The sequence below is a fragment of the Apostichopus japonicus genome, chromosome 17 (genome assembly GCF_037975245.1).
Source record: "Apostichopus japonicus isolate 1M-3 chromosome 17, ASM3797524v1, whole genome shotgun sequence".
Taxonomy (NCBI): Eukaryota; Metazoa; Echinodermata; class Holothuroidea; order Aspidochirotida; family Stichopodidae; genus Apostichopus; species Apostichopus japonicus.
In genome coordinates, this window is record NC_092577.1 from 28720438 (window position 1) to 28738252 (window position 17815).

Below are 17815 nucleotides of genomic sequence, written 5' to 3' on the forward strand. Positions count from 1 at the left end.
TAAGTCAAGTGAGCAGTCGCAGAACGGAACAGGTGGGCCAGTGTAAAGTGGAAACACTGTTAAAAATATGCTAGATCGATCTAGCACTCGTTCGACCGTATAATTGGCAACTACGGTGACACAACGACACCTATAGTGTGAGCATGAGCAACTCACAAGCTCTCAAAGAACCACGTAAAGTAAGTAAATTTCATCTAAAAAAAGCTACATTTTTGAAAATAAAATTGATTTAAATAGTGCCTCTAAGTATCACCATTTTACATCTAAGCACCTTAGGCACTTGAAAATTTACCAAAGGGGAGGGGGACACCCCCTCCCCTTAGACCCTCCCCCATATTGGTCACGCAATAAATATCCCCGATTCAGGTCAAGAAAATATGGTCACCTTAACATACAGCACAGTACAATACAATACAGTACAGTACATATATGCAACATTTGCAAATTACTATGCATAGCTGTTCTTTGGCTAACAGAGATTAATTTTAAGCATTAATTTCATGGCCATTTTATGATCTACTACATAGCAGTTTGAGGCCATACATTTATAGTCTCTTCAAATAAACAATACCTGTAGTGAAAATTTGTGATATAACAAGTTCTTTTTGGAGGTCAATTTAAGGCTTTTCATTAGTCTAGAAAGCTGAACCCTATTCAGGATCAATTGCTTTGTAAGTCCTGCAAAAATTAGGTCCATATGAATTCAATGTTCATGAATGACTGTATGCCTACAGTAATCTGCAATTTTCACGCTTAATTTCTCAGAGGACAACCTGTGCAATGTCAATCTACAGTATATCTACCAAAATACAATCACAGAAAAAGAATTTAGAGAATCTTGATTTAGACCAATTGTGAAAGCCTAAGGCATAGAAGGTGCCTTGGGTACAGGTACTTCACCTTGAAAAATATTGACGACAATTGGTACACCAAATAAACAAATAAATGAATTAATCTTACGTATATTACGGGGGGAATTTTATCCTCTGAGGAAGAGTTTGCTCTATGAGGTTCTATTTTTGGACCATTGATTGTAGAAATTTTGACAGTTAATTCAGCCTATATAATTTGTCAGAGCTTGTAAAAGCAGCTTTCTGAGTTTTGTCAAACAATCTTAACAAACTTACAAAATGTTAATCAAAAGCAGGTGCTTTCAGTTCCATTTCCAACATTTTTTACTAAAGGTTGGATTTTTCTGAGCTAAACTGTTTACCCTGCTAGAGTGATCCTGACACTTTAGGTGGTAGAATGAAAAGGAGGGCGCTTGACCAGAATGGGCATTCACCAGGCGAGTACTGTGCTAACAGGTTAACCAAAGTGCTCTATTGACAGGGTACTGTAGAACGAGAGCGTAGTACATGACTTTGTGAGGAGAGAAGGAAGTTAGGAGAGAACTCAGAGAAGTAACTTTACTATTGACTAAACTTTGAACTATTAAATCATTTCAGCATGCCTACCATCCCTCCCCCTTCCACCCCTCCCCCTCCCTCACCTCACTACACAAACTTGATCTTTATTTCATTCTTAATATTTCATCATCTCCTCCTCTTTGTACCTTTCATGACAGAGATCTTAGAACAATCTCACCCATTTGGGAATATCCTGTAAGATAGTTTAAAATTTGTATATAGTGGGAGCTGTCATTTTATTAATTTCTGTATCGTCATAGTGCCTAGCTCTAGGATCTGAAACCTTGTAGTTTCCTCTTTGTTTTTCTTTTCATATTTTTGAATGATTTTGAATTTTACTGAAAAAAATATGAAACAGAAAATTTGAGGTATTCCTCTAAAACAAAAAATATAACATTTGGTCCTGATGAACACTTAAGTTTTTTCATGCCAGTTTCATTTTCCAGAGAATGGCCCTCTTCATCAAGTCTTCAGCATTGCGTTGAAGTAACATTAAGTCCGTGGTACCTCCCAAATTAAATAAGACATCATTTTTTCTTACAGTCCCTACAGAAGCCGTTGGGGGAACTGTTCAGGGCCTCGTGACTCCATGCATCCTTTAAAACTTTTGAAAATTATGTAAGAAATATTTTCAAGAGCTGACTTTACAATGACCTGTAATTAGTGTTCACATTGTAGGCCTACACATCATGCCCATGGTCTCAGGTTCAATGTCATCTGCCATGGATTATTCTTCAGACTATCCCAGAGGCAGACTCTCAAGTAACAGTCGAAGTAATCGATACTACTCTGTGAAGTATAGTATTTGCATTCCTCACAATTAAATTTCCATTTGAGCCTATAGAACTGTGAACTCTTATTAACACACAGTTCATATTTGCAGCCAACTGGGAGTGGAGTGTACAATTTCACAGCTTAGGTAAACCAACGAACAGAGAGTACTTGAAAAGCTGTTAAAATGTAATACTGTACATGAATATACTGCAGCTCTAAGTAGTTAAAAAGTTAAAACCTTCATGGAGAAGCATTTTTTGGTAGCTACATAATTACAACATTGCTAGACCTGAAAGCATTCACCGACCACTCGAAGAAATTATGCACACATGTATGTATGTGCACTATACAGCATGCCCAAAGTTACACTGGAATTTGTCAAGTGCATATTAAATTGAAGGCATATTAAATTTCCACTTGAGCCTAAATTGTGAACTCTTACTTACACACTGTTCATATTTGCAGCTAACTGCAAGAGGAGTGTACAATTTCACCGATCTTACGTAGATAAACCAACGAACAAATGTACTTGAAAAGCTGTTCAAATGTAATACTGTACATATACTGCAGCTCTAAGGACTCGGAGTTAAAAAGTTTACACCTTCATGTAGAAGCTTTTTTTTTGTCGCAATTTTACTACAAAATTACTTAGATCAGAAAGCGTTTGATCATCGTCCACTTGAAGACATTATGCACAAATACATCGTATCCCCCAAAACTTACTGTTTTGGTGATTTACGAGCGACGATACTTACATGTCTCCCACTCCACAATTGCACTTTCCTATCTACCTAAAGTACACATTTGGAAACGTTTTAGCACTGCGTCCTCCCTCCCTGGGCTATGCCCACTAATTCCTCCTTCCGGCTCTACCCGACGGCGACGCGTGGGCCCACGTGCCTGTGGTGAGGTAGGGAGGGTGGGATGTCAGGATGTGGGAGTCGAGGGCGAGACGAGATGAATGAGCTCCAGTCTCTAGGAACCCTTGACCAGTGGAACAAGGTGAGATAACTTTTGAAAACTTTCTGGTGGGCCACATTGTGCAACTCATTGTGCTACATCCCGTTACTTTGCAATGAATTTCATAGCAACAGTAATGGGGATTAAAATACTTATGTACATAGCTAATTACTGTACAGCGCTATGGCCATACTTTTTCATTTCATCCATTCAGATTACGTACTTTTTTCTTTGAAAACTAAATTTTGGAGTTTTCAATTTGCAGAGGGCAATGTGGTACCTTATACACCTGTGAATAATTGAGTGTTCAGATTTTGTGTAGCAGAACTTTTTGAAGTCGCTTGAATTATGTCGCTTATATGTCTCTTATGAAATCATATCGTTCCTGTGTCAAAAAAACTGCTCTACATCTTGGACTTGTATACATAGCAATTTTGACCATTTTGCAAAAGCATGTCGCAATGTGATAACCGGATCAATTATGGCAGGTTGTATTTATACTCAACTGCGTAACAGTGTACAGTTTGTCAATGTTAACTTCATAATATAACTTCAATATAATTATATTTTCTCTTCATCTACTATAGACAAGTCTCCTGACAGGTCAAATTTCTAGCTAAAAGGAGAACTTGTCAACATTTCCAATTCAATAAAACCAGATTATCAGGGTGGCCTCTGCAATTCACTAAAGTAGGTTACATGCTTTTAACCCCTGTCTTCATATCTAGACACTTGATCAGCTGCTCCTGTGACTCTCCAATATCTGACAGATTAGAGAAATTTTACTCATTTTTTAGTGACAACTGACAAGTAAGAGCTCAGATGTCTGATTGATACAATCAGAGAACTTAGTAAAATTTGTTAAATTTTGAGACAGCATTAAATGCACGATTGGTTTTCCGGCACTATTATCGATTTATCTAACTTCCCTGTTATCTATTTATCTATCTTCCCTATTAACGTCTTCTTACGTTTTTTTTTTTAAATAAGTCAAGATCATCGCGCTTGGTTTTGTACTTGTAAATCATTTCTAGCATAAAAATGTCACAGAAAAAAAAAGAAGCTCTGCCTGACTATTTAAACTAATTCAGTACATAACATTTAAGTCCCTGTAATACAGTGCAGAAAAAACATCAATGTGCAATGACATTTAGTACTTCCTGTACCTATCTTACACCAACATACAGTAGTACTTTGGATCCAGCTACAGTAGCTTACCAAACTCTTTTTGGTAACATGCCATCACTGGGTTCTGATTTACAGTACCATCTCACTGGGATATATACTGTGCCTCATACTGCACACTGGGAACATGCCAGTGTATTACTAAGAAGGGTGTCAATGGGGACAAACTGCTAATTTCATTACCAAATAATTAATAAATACCAAATTGAGTCAAGCATACACATACAGGACTCAGTATATGCAAGTACATATGTTATGGGGAGACAGGTAAGCTAAAGAGAGGGGGAGTATATCTTAAGTTTTTACTCTCCTTGCTATAAATTGATATCATTTCCAATGTTCATATGTTACCTATCTACAGTATCTTATTCATTTTCACTCTAGTCAACCTACGTTAACTGAAAAGTAATGTACATTCCAGTAGTTACAGTAATACCCCAAAACTTAACCAACTTGGTTATTTAAGAATGACGCACTCCGTTCTACCCTCGCCGTAGAACTGGTAACACTCTTGCACTGCACCCCCCAATGACCCTCCAACTTCAAGTTGGCCCTGCCTCTCCCTTCAAAATCTACCATTCAGAAACCAACATTTCATATTCTTAATGTGGCATTTTTGTCCTGTAATTTTTTTGTAACATTCCTGACAACCTGAGAGGCACCCATCCCTCTTCCCCACCGCCCACTCTCTCTCTCTAAATGCCCTTTCAAACATTTGTACTCAACTATTTTCTGATACAGAACAGATACTGTTTGCAGTATTTTAAGAGGTCAGGGTACTTGTTACTTTCAAAATATACCCAACTCCAGTATTAAATGAATTCACAAACACAACCGATTCATAAATACATACTAAACAATGTTCGTGGAAAATAAATACATTTTCACCGCACGTGATAATGCATACAAATTACCCGGCCATTTCAACAGTAGCCTCTTAAAAACCTGTTCCCAATGTCTGAAATCTAGGTGTTTGTTAATCCCTGGTTTTATGAGTGACCTTCCCTGACAAGCACGATTCAGAAATTGAAAGAAGTCTTCGTCGGTAAGCAGATTTCACATGAGTGAAATACAATAAGTCCTCTGAGAACCACAAACACAAAATGAACGGAACAGGGAGGGAAGGAAAATTCACAATTTTAATTTGAACCACTGGAACACAAGAACACTGTAAATATATGGATCTACAGATGTGAAAAATGGGAAAATAAGCCCTCAAATTTGGAAAAGAATGCTTATCACTCAAGATTGTTAGAATCTGAGCCCAGGTTGTATGTAGGTTACTTACAGTATATACGTAAGAAGCAGAAAGAAGGAGAGTACAGTACATGGGAGGTGCAAATGAGGAGGGTTGCAGTGCTGGTCAACATCAGAATGAGAGTGCTGTGGTTGTATTAGTTAAACAAGGAAGCCAAGTAAGTTTAATACCCAGTCACCAGCAAAATATCTGTACAAATAGTATAACATTTGATAACCAAAACAACTACTATTTATGTGAGTGGAAAGTAAAACAAGTTGAGGCTTGTGAGTTGTTAAATGTATCTTTTCAAGTTGGAGCTATTACCTTTCTAGGGATATAAGTGTACCTGTAGTCATAGTACTACTCATTTTTCCTTCTAGATACATTATTTCACCCTGAAACAATTGATGTGCAGTGGTGTCGTGAGCAAAACTGAGCTTCAGGGAAACATAGGTCACCTGGCCTTCATCTCTTAAAAGTCTTCAGTTTCCTTAGGTTTATTATGAAACTGAGATTAAATTATTCATCCTTAACTCCTCCGGCCCCTAAGTGTCAATGGGCCGCCTCCCTGTGCCATCCAACCACCTCACCCCCTCCCCCCCCCCCGGTAGGCCTGTTTCTGTGTACAAAGCTTGCTTTCTAGTTTGCTTTCACAATAATCCATCCACGCTTTCCACAATAATCCATCCACTATATAGCCCATCCGACTGTTTGCTACAACCTTCATACTGTATCTAGAACCATTCAACACCCTGATGATTGAAAGGAGAGGAATATTTCAATGACTCATTCCGCCCACCACTTCTCTCATACTTACCTGAATTTACTGGGATTTTTTTCTGAACTGACCCGTACAGAGCACAGTTACAACCCTCAATGTGGTGACTGGCCAATTCAAGAAATTATAACCAGCAGTCCAGCATTTAAGTAGCAAATTTCTGCAGACCAGTAAGTTTGTCACCATTAAGTTTGAAGTGTTGCTTTGACAGCTTACATCACATAGTTTTCAAAAGGCAGGCTTCAAGTATAGGTATATACACTCACTAATTAATTTCATGTTCTGATGTACAGTAGCAGAAGTGAATATATGACCAATATTGTGCTAAATTTAGCACTCAACATGAATTTATTTATTCAGCTTTTAGACACCGGTTTTATAAAGCTTTCAATCCATGGGCTAAAACTTTTTAACTCCGCTTTCATTTTAATATTAGCTACTGTAGAATTGTACAGTGACTTGTTCAACATCATCATAGCAATCCACAAAGGAATACAATTTTCTCAAAGTTAGGATTTTTCTTTCAAGATTATATATTTTGAGGCTGGCCGGGGTTGGGAGGAAAAATTATTCCTACAAGAAGCAAGAAATATATACAGATTATAAATAAAGAACTACTGATTAAAAAATTTTTGCAATCTTACCAGAGATGGAAATATCTGCAGGTTGCTTTTTACTTTGGCATCTTCTGTATCCTCTCCCCCAGGGTCCCCCTTGGTTGTGGAGGATACCCTGTCGGACGCCATCGAATCCCTGGCCGTTCGGCAATCACTGTATCGGATGCTCGATTTGTATCTCAGATTACGACGAGATACCACCTGCAAAAACAAGAAAACACCAGAATTGCAGTATGAATAAGTAGACACGATTAAATTGTGAAATTCACTGCTCATCCGTCGGAGCGGAGAAGCATCACACGGTAGCCTTGGCAATGAGTTTGCTCTTCCCTCTCTGTTTCTCCACCAGAAATTGGCATATCTTCTTCTACCCTGAAAAACAGCTCTTCTCCATCCAACTGCTTCCCACTTACCGTCCTCCGAAAGTTACATCAACCTTCCACCGAACGTACAGATGTACACGATGTTATTCGCTAAAATGCTGAAGGCCAATGGACGGCGGGACACTTTCATTAATGGCACTTAAGGACCTATGTACAGTACTTCAGCCCGGAGGGGTAAATTGCTGTAGCTCTCACAGAAAACTTTGTGCAGAGAGCACTTGTAACACCACTGTACGACACATTGGAAAATAAATAAACGGGAATATTGAATTACAAAATTCGTCACTGATCGCAAATTGATTTTATGAACAACGATTGAATGCACTGTACACAGTGTTATGCCTTAGGTGAAGACAATAGTACTGAAACTTCCAGTTTGTTTATTAATGTTAAATCCAGGCCTCGTTGACACCGCAAATGACTGTGTGAAGTGCAACTTTTCTGAACAAGTTAATGCAAAACATTAATTATTTAAAAAAAAGATTAAATGCTATAAAGCAGAAATAATTTTTGGTTTTCACATATTCATCAATTCAGCTAATGCTTGATTTGGTCCTGCATGTGCGTTTTTTTATATACCTGTACCCTCGAATGGGCAACTGAACTAGATTCACAAAAACGTGTTATAACATCATAACGTACAGTATATATATACAGTACTGTACAGAACTTACCCTACACCAGGTATGGCAAGCCTATTTGTACAATCATTTGAAAAACTCAGTCTATCGCCATAAACTCAGTTTCTTGAATGAAAAACAGAGTTTCTTCAAAAACTATTCTTATCAAAAAACCCAGTGTTTCGCTTGATAAACTGAGTTTTCAAAGAACTTTATTTATCGAAAACTTTGCTTTTCGTTTGATAAGCTGGGTTTATCGAAAACAGCCTGTTTCCCAAACAAGAAACTGACTTTATCAAATAATTACACATCAGGATAGCCACAACCAGAAGGACAACTGAAATCACACACAAAATGCAAAAAAACACCTACTGTACCTATCTTGGGAATGACGAGTGCAATTTTTAGCGCAAATGGAAGTTTTAGATGACCAATGTCTTGTGGTCAGTACTGTATAATTTACACTAACACTGTGTATGTACCAAAAATCTTTGCCTTGCATTAGAAAAGTGAAGAAAATTTTTCATGGCATAGTTCTTTACTTGTAGACATACAGACACAGTTATACTATAACTTTCTGTAAGTTTGCTGAAATCAGCATTTGTGCTAACAGGCTCTATATCTGGACAATTATTTCTGAAGACTTGGACCGAATTTTTACACTGCTTCATCGAGAACAAAAAATTAAAGCAACTGGCGCAGTTTGTCAGCCTTACAAGTCACCTTAGATTACAAAAGTGAAAAACTATCTAGTTGCAAAGTTCCAAGTTTGCAGTCTGTAAGTGAGTTACTAATTGCACTAAAAATTCAGCACATGTAGCCTTAGTTTTTTTACTAGTCATTCTGACAAACCTGTTCAACATGATAACCCTCATTCTAATTTCAACTACGAGATTTACATAGTTGCAACCATTGGTTTCAATCATTTAGTTAATGCTACTTAAGGCATCATGTCAAATATGATAATATAGGCCTAGAATAAATAATTGATAAGAGATGAAATACTGAGAATAGAAATAAATATTTCATCCAGTCATTAGAGCATAAATAGTACTTTGGAAAATCTAGGAGAGTACAGGTCTTACTTTGCTCAATGGCAAGATTATTCTGCGGAGTACTTGTTTAGGTCTCATCAAATGAACTGCAGGTTATTAATAAATCGATCGAGAACAGCAATTTCGTACCAGCAAGAGCAAATTGTGCAATCTCATTTCGAGTAATAACTCAGTATATACTAATTGATTTTGTAATATTGCCAGAAATCTGATGACCATCAGATTCATTGAAGCTCACAGCTATTTTTCAATGACATGGTGGAATGTGATATAGATCCAGTACTTACTGTATTTTGGACTACATGTCTCACACTATAGGATTCCACACTACGTTTCAATTGCTGTGTTTGTGAATCTCCACCTGCAGTTTGGATAAGGCCCTTAACTTGATTGACAGTCGACTTCCCAGAAAAGTTCAAGATATTCAGGTTAATAATTTTGAAAAAAACATATATACCAAAATTTAAATACTTTCCGCAGTAGAACAGTCTTTATGGCAGAAAGATAAGGCAGTACCCTTGGCAGAAACTCAGCCTAGCCTACTGTACCTATACACTGTTCCTAAAGACTATTATGGCTGCTGGTGTATACACACATATACAGTGCATCAGTATCGTTACGTATTTTGCGACAAAGTTGTGACGAAATGTCCAAATGTTAACAAAGTTTTCCAGCCTTAACAAGAAATTCACAGAGTACCAGCAAACTTAATACATGCTCATCGATGTTACATGACCTGATATACCAAATTATTGACTGTCAAGTTTACATTACTAAATTGGCCAGAGCGAACCATGTAATGCAATGAGCATGGACATTTACTAGAAATTTCATAGTAAAGCTGGTTTAGCATTTATTACTTTGGTAAATTCCAGATCAACAAACATTGATAGCTGATGACGTAGAATAGGCTAAGTTTGCGGTCACTCAGACACCATTTCAAAACGTTAAACACTGCAAAAAAATCAGCCATTTTTAAAACCTCTTATCAATGAAACAAATAGCAGAGGATAGGAAAACTCTTACTGTATGGACTGCAATGCTCAGAATGTGACATTTCTGGAGTCTGAAGGGTAACGTTACACTGAATTCCAGCTTTGGCCCTTGGGTTAGACTACAACCTTTGACATATATATGCACTGCAATCTTCTTACTATTCAATGTGTGTGGAATATGTTGGAAGCTCTTGTGGGTGGGCCTATAACTAGCCTGGGTTCACTGAAATGAAATCTTTGCTAGGCCCAGCTTTATGCCTAGGGCTACAGCAACTTAGGCTACGGTCTGGCCTTCACTACACTGTCATCAGTATGCTATCGCCTAACAAATACTACTAGGGTCGGCTTTTCTATAGTAAAACTAAAACTCATTGAATCCTTCGGGATCGGTGTTATTATTGAAATGAAATTTCGCATGGTACTGATATGCAAATATTATTATACTTACAAGACCGGTTTTCCCTTGAAAATTTGAAATCCTCTCAAAACAACCAATATATCCCGAAAGTGAGCGCTATGTTGCAGTCCGCTTGAGATATGTCATTAATTATATTATTAATAAGTGTTACCTAATCCAACTTACTGTTCCTACTCAAAACACGAAAATCAAACTTCCGTGCAACTTCGTAGAAAGTAGTTTGAAAACTGTACTACTCAGCAGGATTGTATGTTACATGGCTAACATACACATGAACCTAAGCTGAAAGCTATTCCAAAATGTCACATAAAGGATGAATTCTAAGCTTAACTACGAGAACAAAAGTTATGACATATAGGTTTCGAAAGTAATTTTACTGAAAATTAACATCAATTCCCTAATTTAGTAGCACTAATTTAAAGATCCTCGACCAAAATCTGAAAATTATGAAAAAAGTGCACTTCAACGTAAATGCATGAGATAGCTACAAGGTCTTACGAACTACGCGTAGAGATAGTATCCTTGACAAACCACCTTAGAGACAATCCGCAAAGCTTCCTCGGATTACAGTTTTTCGGAACTATGCGAGTAGAAACTGATGGCGCCCTACCTATTCTGAGCAGATATCTTTCACCGTTATCTGATCAAGAGCTATGTATTTATGGAACGCCGAGAGTAAATGAATTATGTTCCTAACTTCTATGCTTACTGTTAAGTGTTATCATGTTGTTGTCTCGTTTGATGTTGTTGTCTCCTTTGATGCTGTTGTCTCCTTCATCGTTGTTTTCTCCCTTGTTGTTGTTGTCTCCTTTGATGTTGTTGTCTCCTTTGAAGCTGGCGGCACTTTTTGGTTTCGATGATAATCGTAACCTATGCAGTCATGCTGGCGGAGAGTGTGGGTGTTCGCGTGTGTGGGTGCGTGTGTGATTGAACTTTTTGACCAAATTATATTGATATAAAATGATCCTACTGGTATATTAGGAATATAAATGTAGATCACCCGATTGCTCAACTGTTATAGCCGTGTTAGCGTAGTAGTAGTAGTAGTAGTAGTAGTAGTAGTAGTAGTAGTAGTAGTAGTAGTAGTAGTAGTAGTAATATTAGTAGCAGTAGCAGTAGTAGTAGTATTAAGTCGCAATTTAAGGACATTAATATTAACAATTTCGAGGAAGCAATAAACCTTGCGCAAGATCGCAAGATCGTGATACGTGGCGGAGGTTAATCACTGAGCATGTCGGATAGACGAGACTCAACTTACTACTACTACTACCATCGATGAAGCTTAATAGTAGCAGTCATGCGCAAACCGAGACAACACGTCATAATGACCACACTGATGCTTTACGGGTATTACGCGTTGTGCAGTACCTGCTACATTTGCGCTTACATGTCCTGCATGAGATGCTATATACCGATGCAACGCGTGAGTCAATGCGCGTGACGCAGATTCGACACGAAACAATGAAAACTACCGATAAAGATGTTCCCTGGACGACAAACCTTCAGTTTGTATCAACAAGCACGACTAAGCAAATCTCTATAGAGTTACGCAAAGTTTTCGGAAATATTTCCACAGTTATCAAAGCTATTCAACAAAATGAACGCTTCATCCGATCTAAATGGAAGGTGAGAGTTATTCCATTACCATTTTAGTTGATTTAGTAAAAGGAAAAGCAATTTTTATCGCTAGTTTTAATTACAGGGAATTCACATAAACAGTAAAGATTACTAGGTGTCTATAAACCCCGTATAGGTGTGTTAAACGCAGTGGTTTAGTCCCTCCCTCCCTTCCCACGGTTGCAAAAACCAACCTTCATTTGATACTACCGCTCTGCCGTATGTAGTCCCTCCTTTCTTTAGCATTTTAAGTTTAATTTAGATAATCTATATGTGTGTTGGAATAGGATACATTCAGTTTCCCCTTGTTTGTATAGAGAGAAACATTTGGTGTTTATAACATATCCATGTCGCTAATGTGTTTCTCGTTCTCGGTCTGCCAATCCTCTAAGGATTACCGGGATTACCGAGGATTACCGAGGATTACCGGGAGTAATATATTTATACTACCTTCTTATCATAAAAATAATGTAAGACATAGCGAATCAGCGATTATATGATACGTGAAAATACTATACATATATGTCTGTGGACTTAAAATATAAAACTTTATACTTTATTTTCTTCTGGCTTAATACAATACTGCATGAGCTTGCATATGAACCTAGAAATATTAAATTTAATGATAACCAAAGACTGTCCCGTCTTCTCCCACATGTGTATTCTGCTGTCTATGTGCAAACCAACTACATAGACTGAGGTCACCCTGTACTGCTAAAACATGAAAATGTTGCAATATATTCCTTAGAGTTTCTTTAAAGTACTGAAGATTTTATCATCTTCATTATTCCCAAATCAGAAAACTATTAAACAAATGTGTTGTCCTAATGCGATACTAAAGAGATGGGTTTATCCGGGGTACCCCATTCCCGTGTTCACCTATTGCAACACTTTTCACAACATATTATGTTCGTTTGTATAAAACTTTTGGGATTTGCCCACCATTCGCCTCATACCGAAATCCGTGACAGTCACTGTAGATTTACGTTATGGCGGGAATCACCATGTCTCCAAGTATAGTCGCTATACAATGTGAAGATAAATACTATCTAAACTGTCACTTTAATCTATGATAAATAGATTACTATATACAATCTATATAGCACTGTGAAGAGTGTTCGTCAAAAGTACACATGGTGGCTTTCTTGTGAATAGTTACTTAACTGTTTATTATTTGTTTATGCAATATTTAAATATTGAAATCGTTTGCATCTTCTTTCAGATCTCTTCCTATTACATTGGATGGCCCCTTCGGTGTCCTTGACCAGCAGCTGACAGACACCCCCTCGGCCGGATTACGTCACCATTTGACTACCGGACCCGAACAAATCGAGGAGAGACCACAACAGCGGTTCCCTCGGAATACGGAGGCCTCTAAACACCATGTCTCCAAATGGAACAAAGTTACCAACGGCACTGAAGACCAAGTGCAACAGTTACCAGTTCCAGCACAGATTTCGCTTAACGCCATCAATGATCGTCACATCGACAACGACAACGATGACGAATCCGATGACGAAAGCGACACCGACTCCGTGATTGATACCTCAGAATGTGATGACGTCACTGGAGTAAATGCCAACACCATCGGCGATATGATTAAAGTAACAGCCAAGTGTCATTGGCTGTTACGTAAATACCAACGAATGAATCTTGACGAGAAACGCCAAGAAGATGAAAGCCCGGTCACGACTTTGGAACCAGATGTCAACAATCTGAAGACCAGAATGCAAGTCATGACTCTGCTAGCAAGTCCTCTACCGATGGACGATAACACCGATGAAGAATCATGTTGCAATGATTCGACTTTGGCAAGTTTAGCCGAAGAAGGCCGACTACCCTGGATGCAGACCTCGGCAGATATGGAAGAGGATGTTTTTCCCTGCTGGTCTGAGGAGGCTCACCCGGACATCGGCGATCTCGTCAGAGCAACAGTTGAGGTAGAATGTGAGGTTAAATCTAAAGAACCTTACAACCGCCGAGACAGGTTTGTCTTCCAATGGTTTCTAGATGACAGACGAATGAGCAGAATCTGGGTTGAAGAGAAACTTCACCAAGATAGAATACACCAAAGGGAATTCTTTAATGAATTTTGTCCGTTCTGGCCTCCGATAACTGCCCAAGAATATCATTACGATTTCTTCTACAACTTCAATGGTAGAATGCCTCTGGAATTCCAACCAAACTACTCACAGGTCTATCCTGACTTTGACCCTTGGATGCCTCCACCTGTATCTCAGTTTGACTCATATCATCATGGTGGCATCTTACCTCCCCCACCTCCGATGCCATGGGCGGAGGAGCATGACCGAAGTTTAAGCTATCAATATAATTTAGCGGCCTATTACCCTCCGTGTCGCCCGCATGCACTTGATAGGTGTGCATTAGAACCGGATCTGTTCCCAACACCATTACCAACTATACCACCAAAAGCACCGCCATCATCACCACCAATGCGACCACCGTCATCACCACCAATGTTACCGCCATCATCACATGCAATTATGTCTCGTGACATCCATCCTGGTGAGATTATATACAGCAAAGTCAGTGATGTCTTACCTCCTGGAGCCTTGCACCCTTCAACTCATCAATTGTCAAACTCTCCACCAGGTACTGATGACAAAAATGTCATTCTTACTCCTCCTGCTAGCATCATCTCTCGAAATAAAACAGAAGAGAATAAGATCATCAAGCCCAAGAAGACATTCCATGGAGACGAAACAAAGAAAGTAACAGCGATTGTTGAGAAACCAAAGGTTCTTGTGGATCGAGTCCCAGATAAACCAAAACCGACTCTAAACATTCACAAGGAGGAAAATATTTCGAATCAAATGTTGATCAATCCAATTAAGAACGTGAAGGTACAGAAGCGTGTTCGATTCGATTTGAGCAAGAATCAAACCAAGACTGTAAGCCGGTACCTGATTGGTCGTAGGTCACGAGTTATTCAACCTGTTAGCGAAAAGGACAACTCACCAGCTAAAGGCCAGATAATTGCAAATGTTGCAGCAACCAACGAGTTGACAGGATTGACCTTGTCTGCATCTCCTGTATCTACGCATGCGCCCTCCACTTCAAATCACGTGACGACATCTCTGTCATCACAAAAGAGAAAGTTTCTGGCAAAATGTAAGAAACAACCAGCCAATGCTTCAGTTACAGACGGTATTGTTGAAGGCAAAACCGCTGTACGAAACTCCGGTCTCGTCGTTGAACATTGTGTCATGCATGATAATCAGGACAATGATGTACAGAAATGCTACGAGAGTTCAAACTATGACAACGGCAAAACAGAGTATGGAACAGACAGGAAGGTAGCAGGAGAGGGGCACAACAAAACTCTGGTGAGAGAGGAAAGAAAAGGAGACAAGTTCGTCGAGACATCTGCTCTTAAGGAAAAGAACAATCGTCGATTAAGATGGACGGATTCTTTGACGTCATTTCCCGTAAATAAAAAATCCAAAAAGTTTAAATTGAAGGAAAGGACACAACAACAAACCTGTCAGAGCATCGACGAAACAGGACAGAAATCATCCATCAGCTGCCAAAGTAGTTTCCATGGCACCGGTGAACTTATCGATGAGGTGCCTAACAATGGTGATCAACACTGTGCCGACGACCTTGCTGTTTATTGGAATCAGAAACCACATCGTAGAAACAGATCAGTTGACCTGTCTACGCATGCTCAAAGGGGCATAGAACGAGCAAGTCGGGACGCGCCTTCTCAAAGTAGCCAGGTGTCGTCTGCCACTAATCGGAATGATGATCTAGGGATGGAGCCTAGGCTTGCGATTTTTGGACTCATAATTTGCTCCATATTCACTTTCGCTCTTAGTTTGATTATTTATGATTTAAGTTGAATCGCCATGGCAACGAAAACGATTTTCGATGGTGTAGAACAACTTGAAAACGAATCATGAAACTCACGGTATCCGACCAGATTCGTAGTAAAACATGTTTCTGATTTGTTGAATCAAATAAAAGGCAATGGAAAACAACTTATTTCTGTTACTAATTTGAACTCTGGTCTTGTTTCTATATCTCTTGTCCCTTTCAATGTTTATCATTGGTCCAATTGCATCGCGGCATCGACTAAAGCTTCGACTACCGAGTGATTCCTTTTTGCTCTCAGACCTTCAACAAAACCATCTATTTTCTAAGATAGCGAGGGGCTGAGAGAGAGAAGGCTGGTCGCAATGAGATTCTTCAAGCTATTTATCATCAGATACCATCACTTCTCTCTCTCCACGCATACAGCTGGCTCCACCTCTCTCCACACCACCTCTCTCTCCACCTCTCTCTCTCTCTCTCTCTCTGACCAACAGCAACTTCTAATGACCTTTGATCATCACCAAAACAATTCTTTTCTTCTCTATATACACAGCATGTATATACCAAATCAGTGATCAGTAAATGTGTGCTTTTGCATTAGCAGCCTTTCACAGATAACCCTGTCATGCACATCCGTGCAAGCACAGGCTGAACATAGGGTTCCCATGTCCAAAGCTGAAATGACCATACAAAATGAGAATGCCATATGAGATGAGGGAAAATATCCTGAAATACGAATGAAGAAAAAAAAAGAAAAGAAAAGTGGTTTGTTTATTTGCCAAATAGATGATTGCGACTACTTACAATATCCTCGTTAACCTCAATGTGACAGAAATAAATTGAAAACGCACGGCAAAATATGTGACAGAAATATATATTTTTAACTTATTTATCTTTTGAAAAGGCAGCCGTTGGTGAGGCTACAAACCACAAGGAGGATCTGAAATTTATAACTGGAAATTAAACAAACAAACAAAGCAACATGAAATTCAATTAAAAATTTTCAACTAAATGGCAATTGATTTATTGCAATTGTATTTAAAAAAGTACCTTCTCTATAGATTATTTTTAACATCATTAGCTATAACTGCCTTTATCAAAATATATAGAGTGAGTCGATATTCCCCAATACACTGCCACTCGTGTGTTATCTCTGTTAGTTCCAATATATATAGTAATTGCGCCAAAATGAGTTTATCATACCATGGAGCTATAAACAAAGTAGGCCTACGTCTTATAAGTTGATACAGTGATTTCATATCTGACCATCCAGCTTAGATTATGAAAGCATTACTTTGTTTTTTTCTTTGTATCTTTAATAAAATACCTTTTCTTTTATGTAAGGGTACACAGCTCAGTTTAATAATCATCGTAGGACTATTGTATCAAAATAGTACAATGTCTTCCCTGCAGTTATCTTTGTCAAATATAAATTTTAACAAACCAACACCTTTTAGTTACAAAAAGTAAACAAATGGTGCGTTTTAAACTCAAAAAGCTGGAAAAGGGTACTTTTCATTAACAGAAAAAAAGGAGAACTTCTAATTTATGTAAAAGGGAAATTTTTCAGTGTTTTATATACAAAATTGAGGGCACTTCTCCATTCGGCCCCTTTTAACTTTTATCTCTAACGGGTCAAGTTCAGCTATAGGAAGCACGGGTGGCAGATCGAGGGAAATGGGGTGGGTAGGTGAAAAGGGACAGGGAGGGGGTGCGGGCACAACGGCACGTGCCAACATTTTTGGGAAAAGTACCTACCGTAGACTTAATATCTTTATTGACAACCCGTACGTGGGGGTCAAGTAGGATCGTTTTGGAATGTACACCCTGACCCTTTCCCATTTTATTACCCTCACAAAGTAATTATTAACACAATTTTTCATGTTGACTTAAGTATTGACCTAATTTATAGCCTAAATACGCCTAAAAA

At 38.5% G+C, this 17815-nt stretch overlaps 2 protein-coding genes across 4 annotated transcripts in view; one reads left to right on the plus strand and one right to left on the minus strand.

Annotated features, from left to right (window-relative positions):
- The window catches only part of LOC139984753 (PAS domain-containing serine/threonine-protein kinase-like), a 136432-nt gene extending 125759 nt beyond the window's left edge, over positions 1-10673 (minus strand). Inside the window, exons 1-2 of one of the 3 annotated variants that reach the window (XM_071998785.1) lie at positions 10465-10670; positions 6991-7164 (exon numbers count right to left, since the gene is read on the minus strand). In XM_071998785.1, coding sequence (XP_071854886.1) covers positions 6991-7092 — 102 coding nt within the window. In that variant the 5' untranslated portion in view covers positions 7093-7164; positions 10465-10670. Of the gene's footprint in view, positions 1-6990; positions 7165-10464 lie in introns of all 3 variants that reach the window. The other 2 variants (XM_071998787.1, XM_071998788.1) reach the window with 2 other exon arrangements.
- Positions 10674-11947: 1274 nt separating this feature from the next.
- Positions 11948-16035, plus strand: LOC139985240 (uncharacterized). The gene is made up of 2 exons (XM_071999513.1): positions 11948-12060; positions 13274-16035. The coding sequence occupies exons 1-2, from the start codon at positions 12032-12034 to the stop codon at positions 15912-15914; spliced, it is 2670 nt and encodes an 889-aa protein (XP_071855614.1). The 5' UTR covers positions 11948-12031; the 3' UTR covers positions 15915-16035.
- Positions 16036-17815: the final 1780 nt, after the last annotated feature.

Coding starts and splice junctions, on each gene's coding strand:
- LOC139985240 (XM_071999513.1), top strand. CDS start 12,032: ATGAACGCTTCATCCGATCTAAATGGAAG. Junction 12,061..13,273: donor TCATCCGATCTAAATGGAAG/GTGAGAGTTATT, acceptor ATCTTCTTTCAG/ATCTCTTCCTATTACATTGG.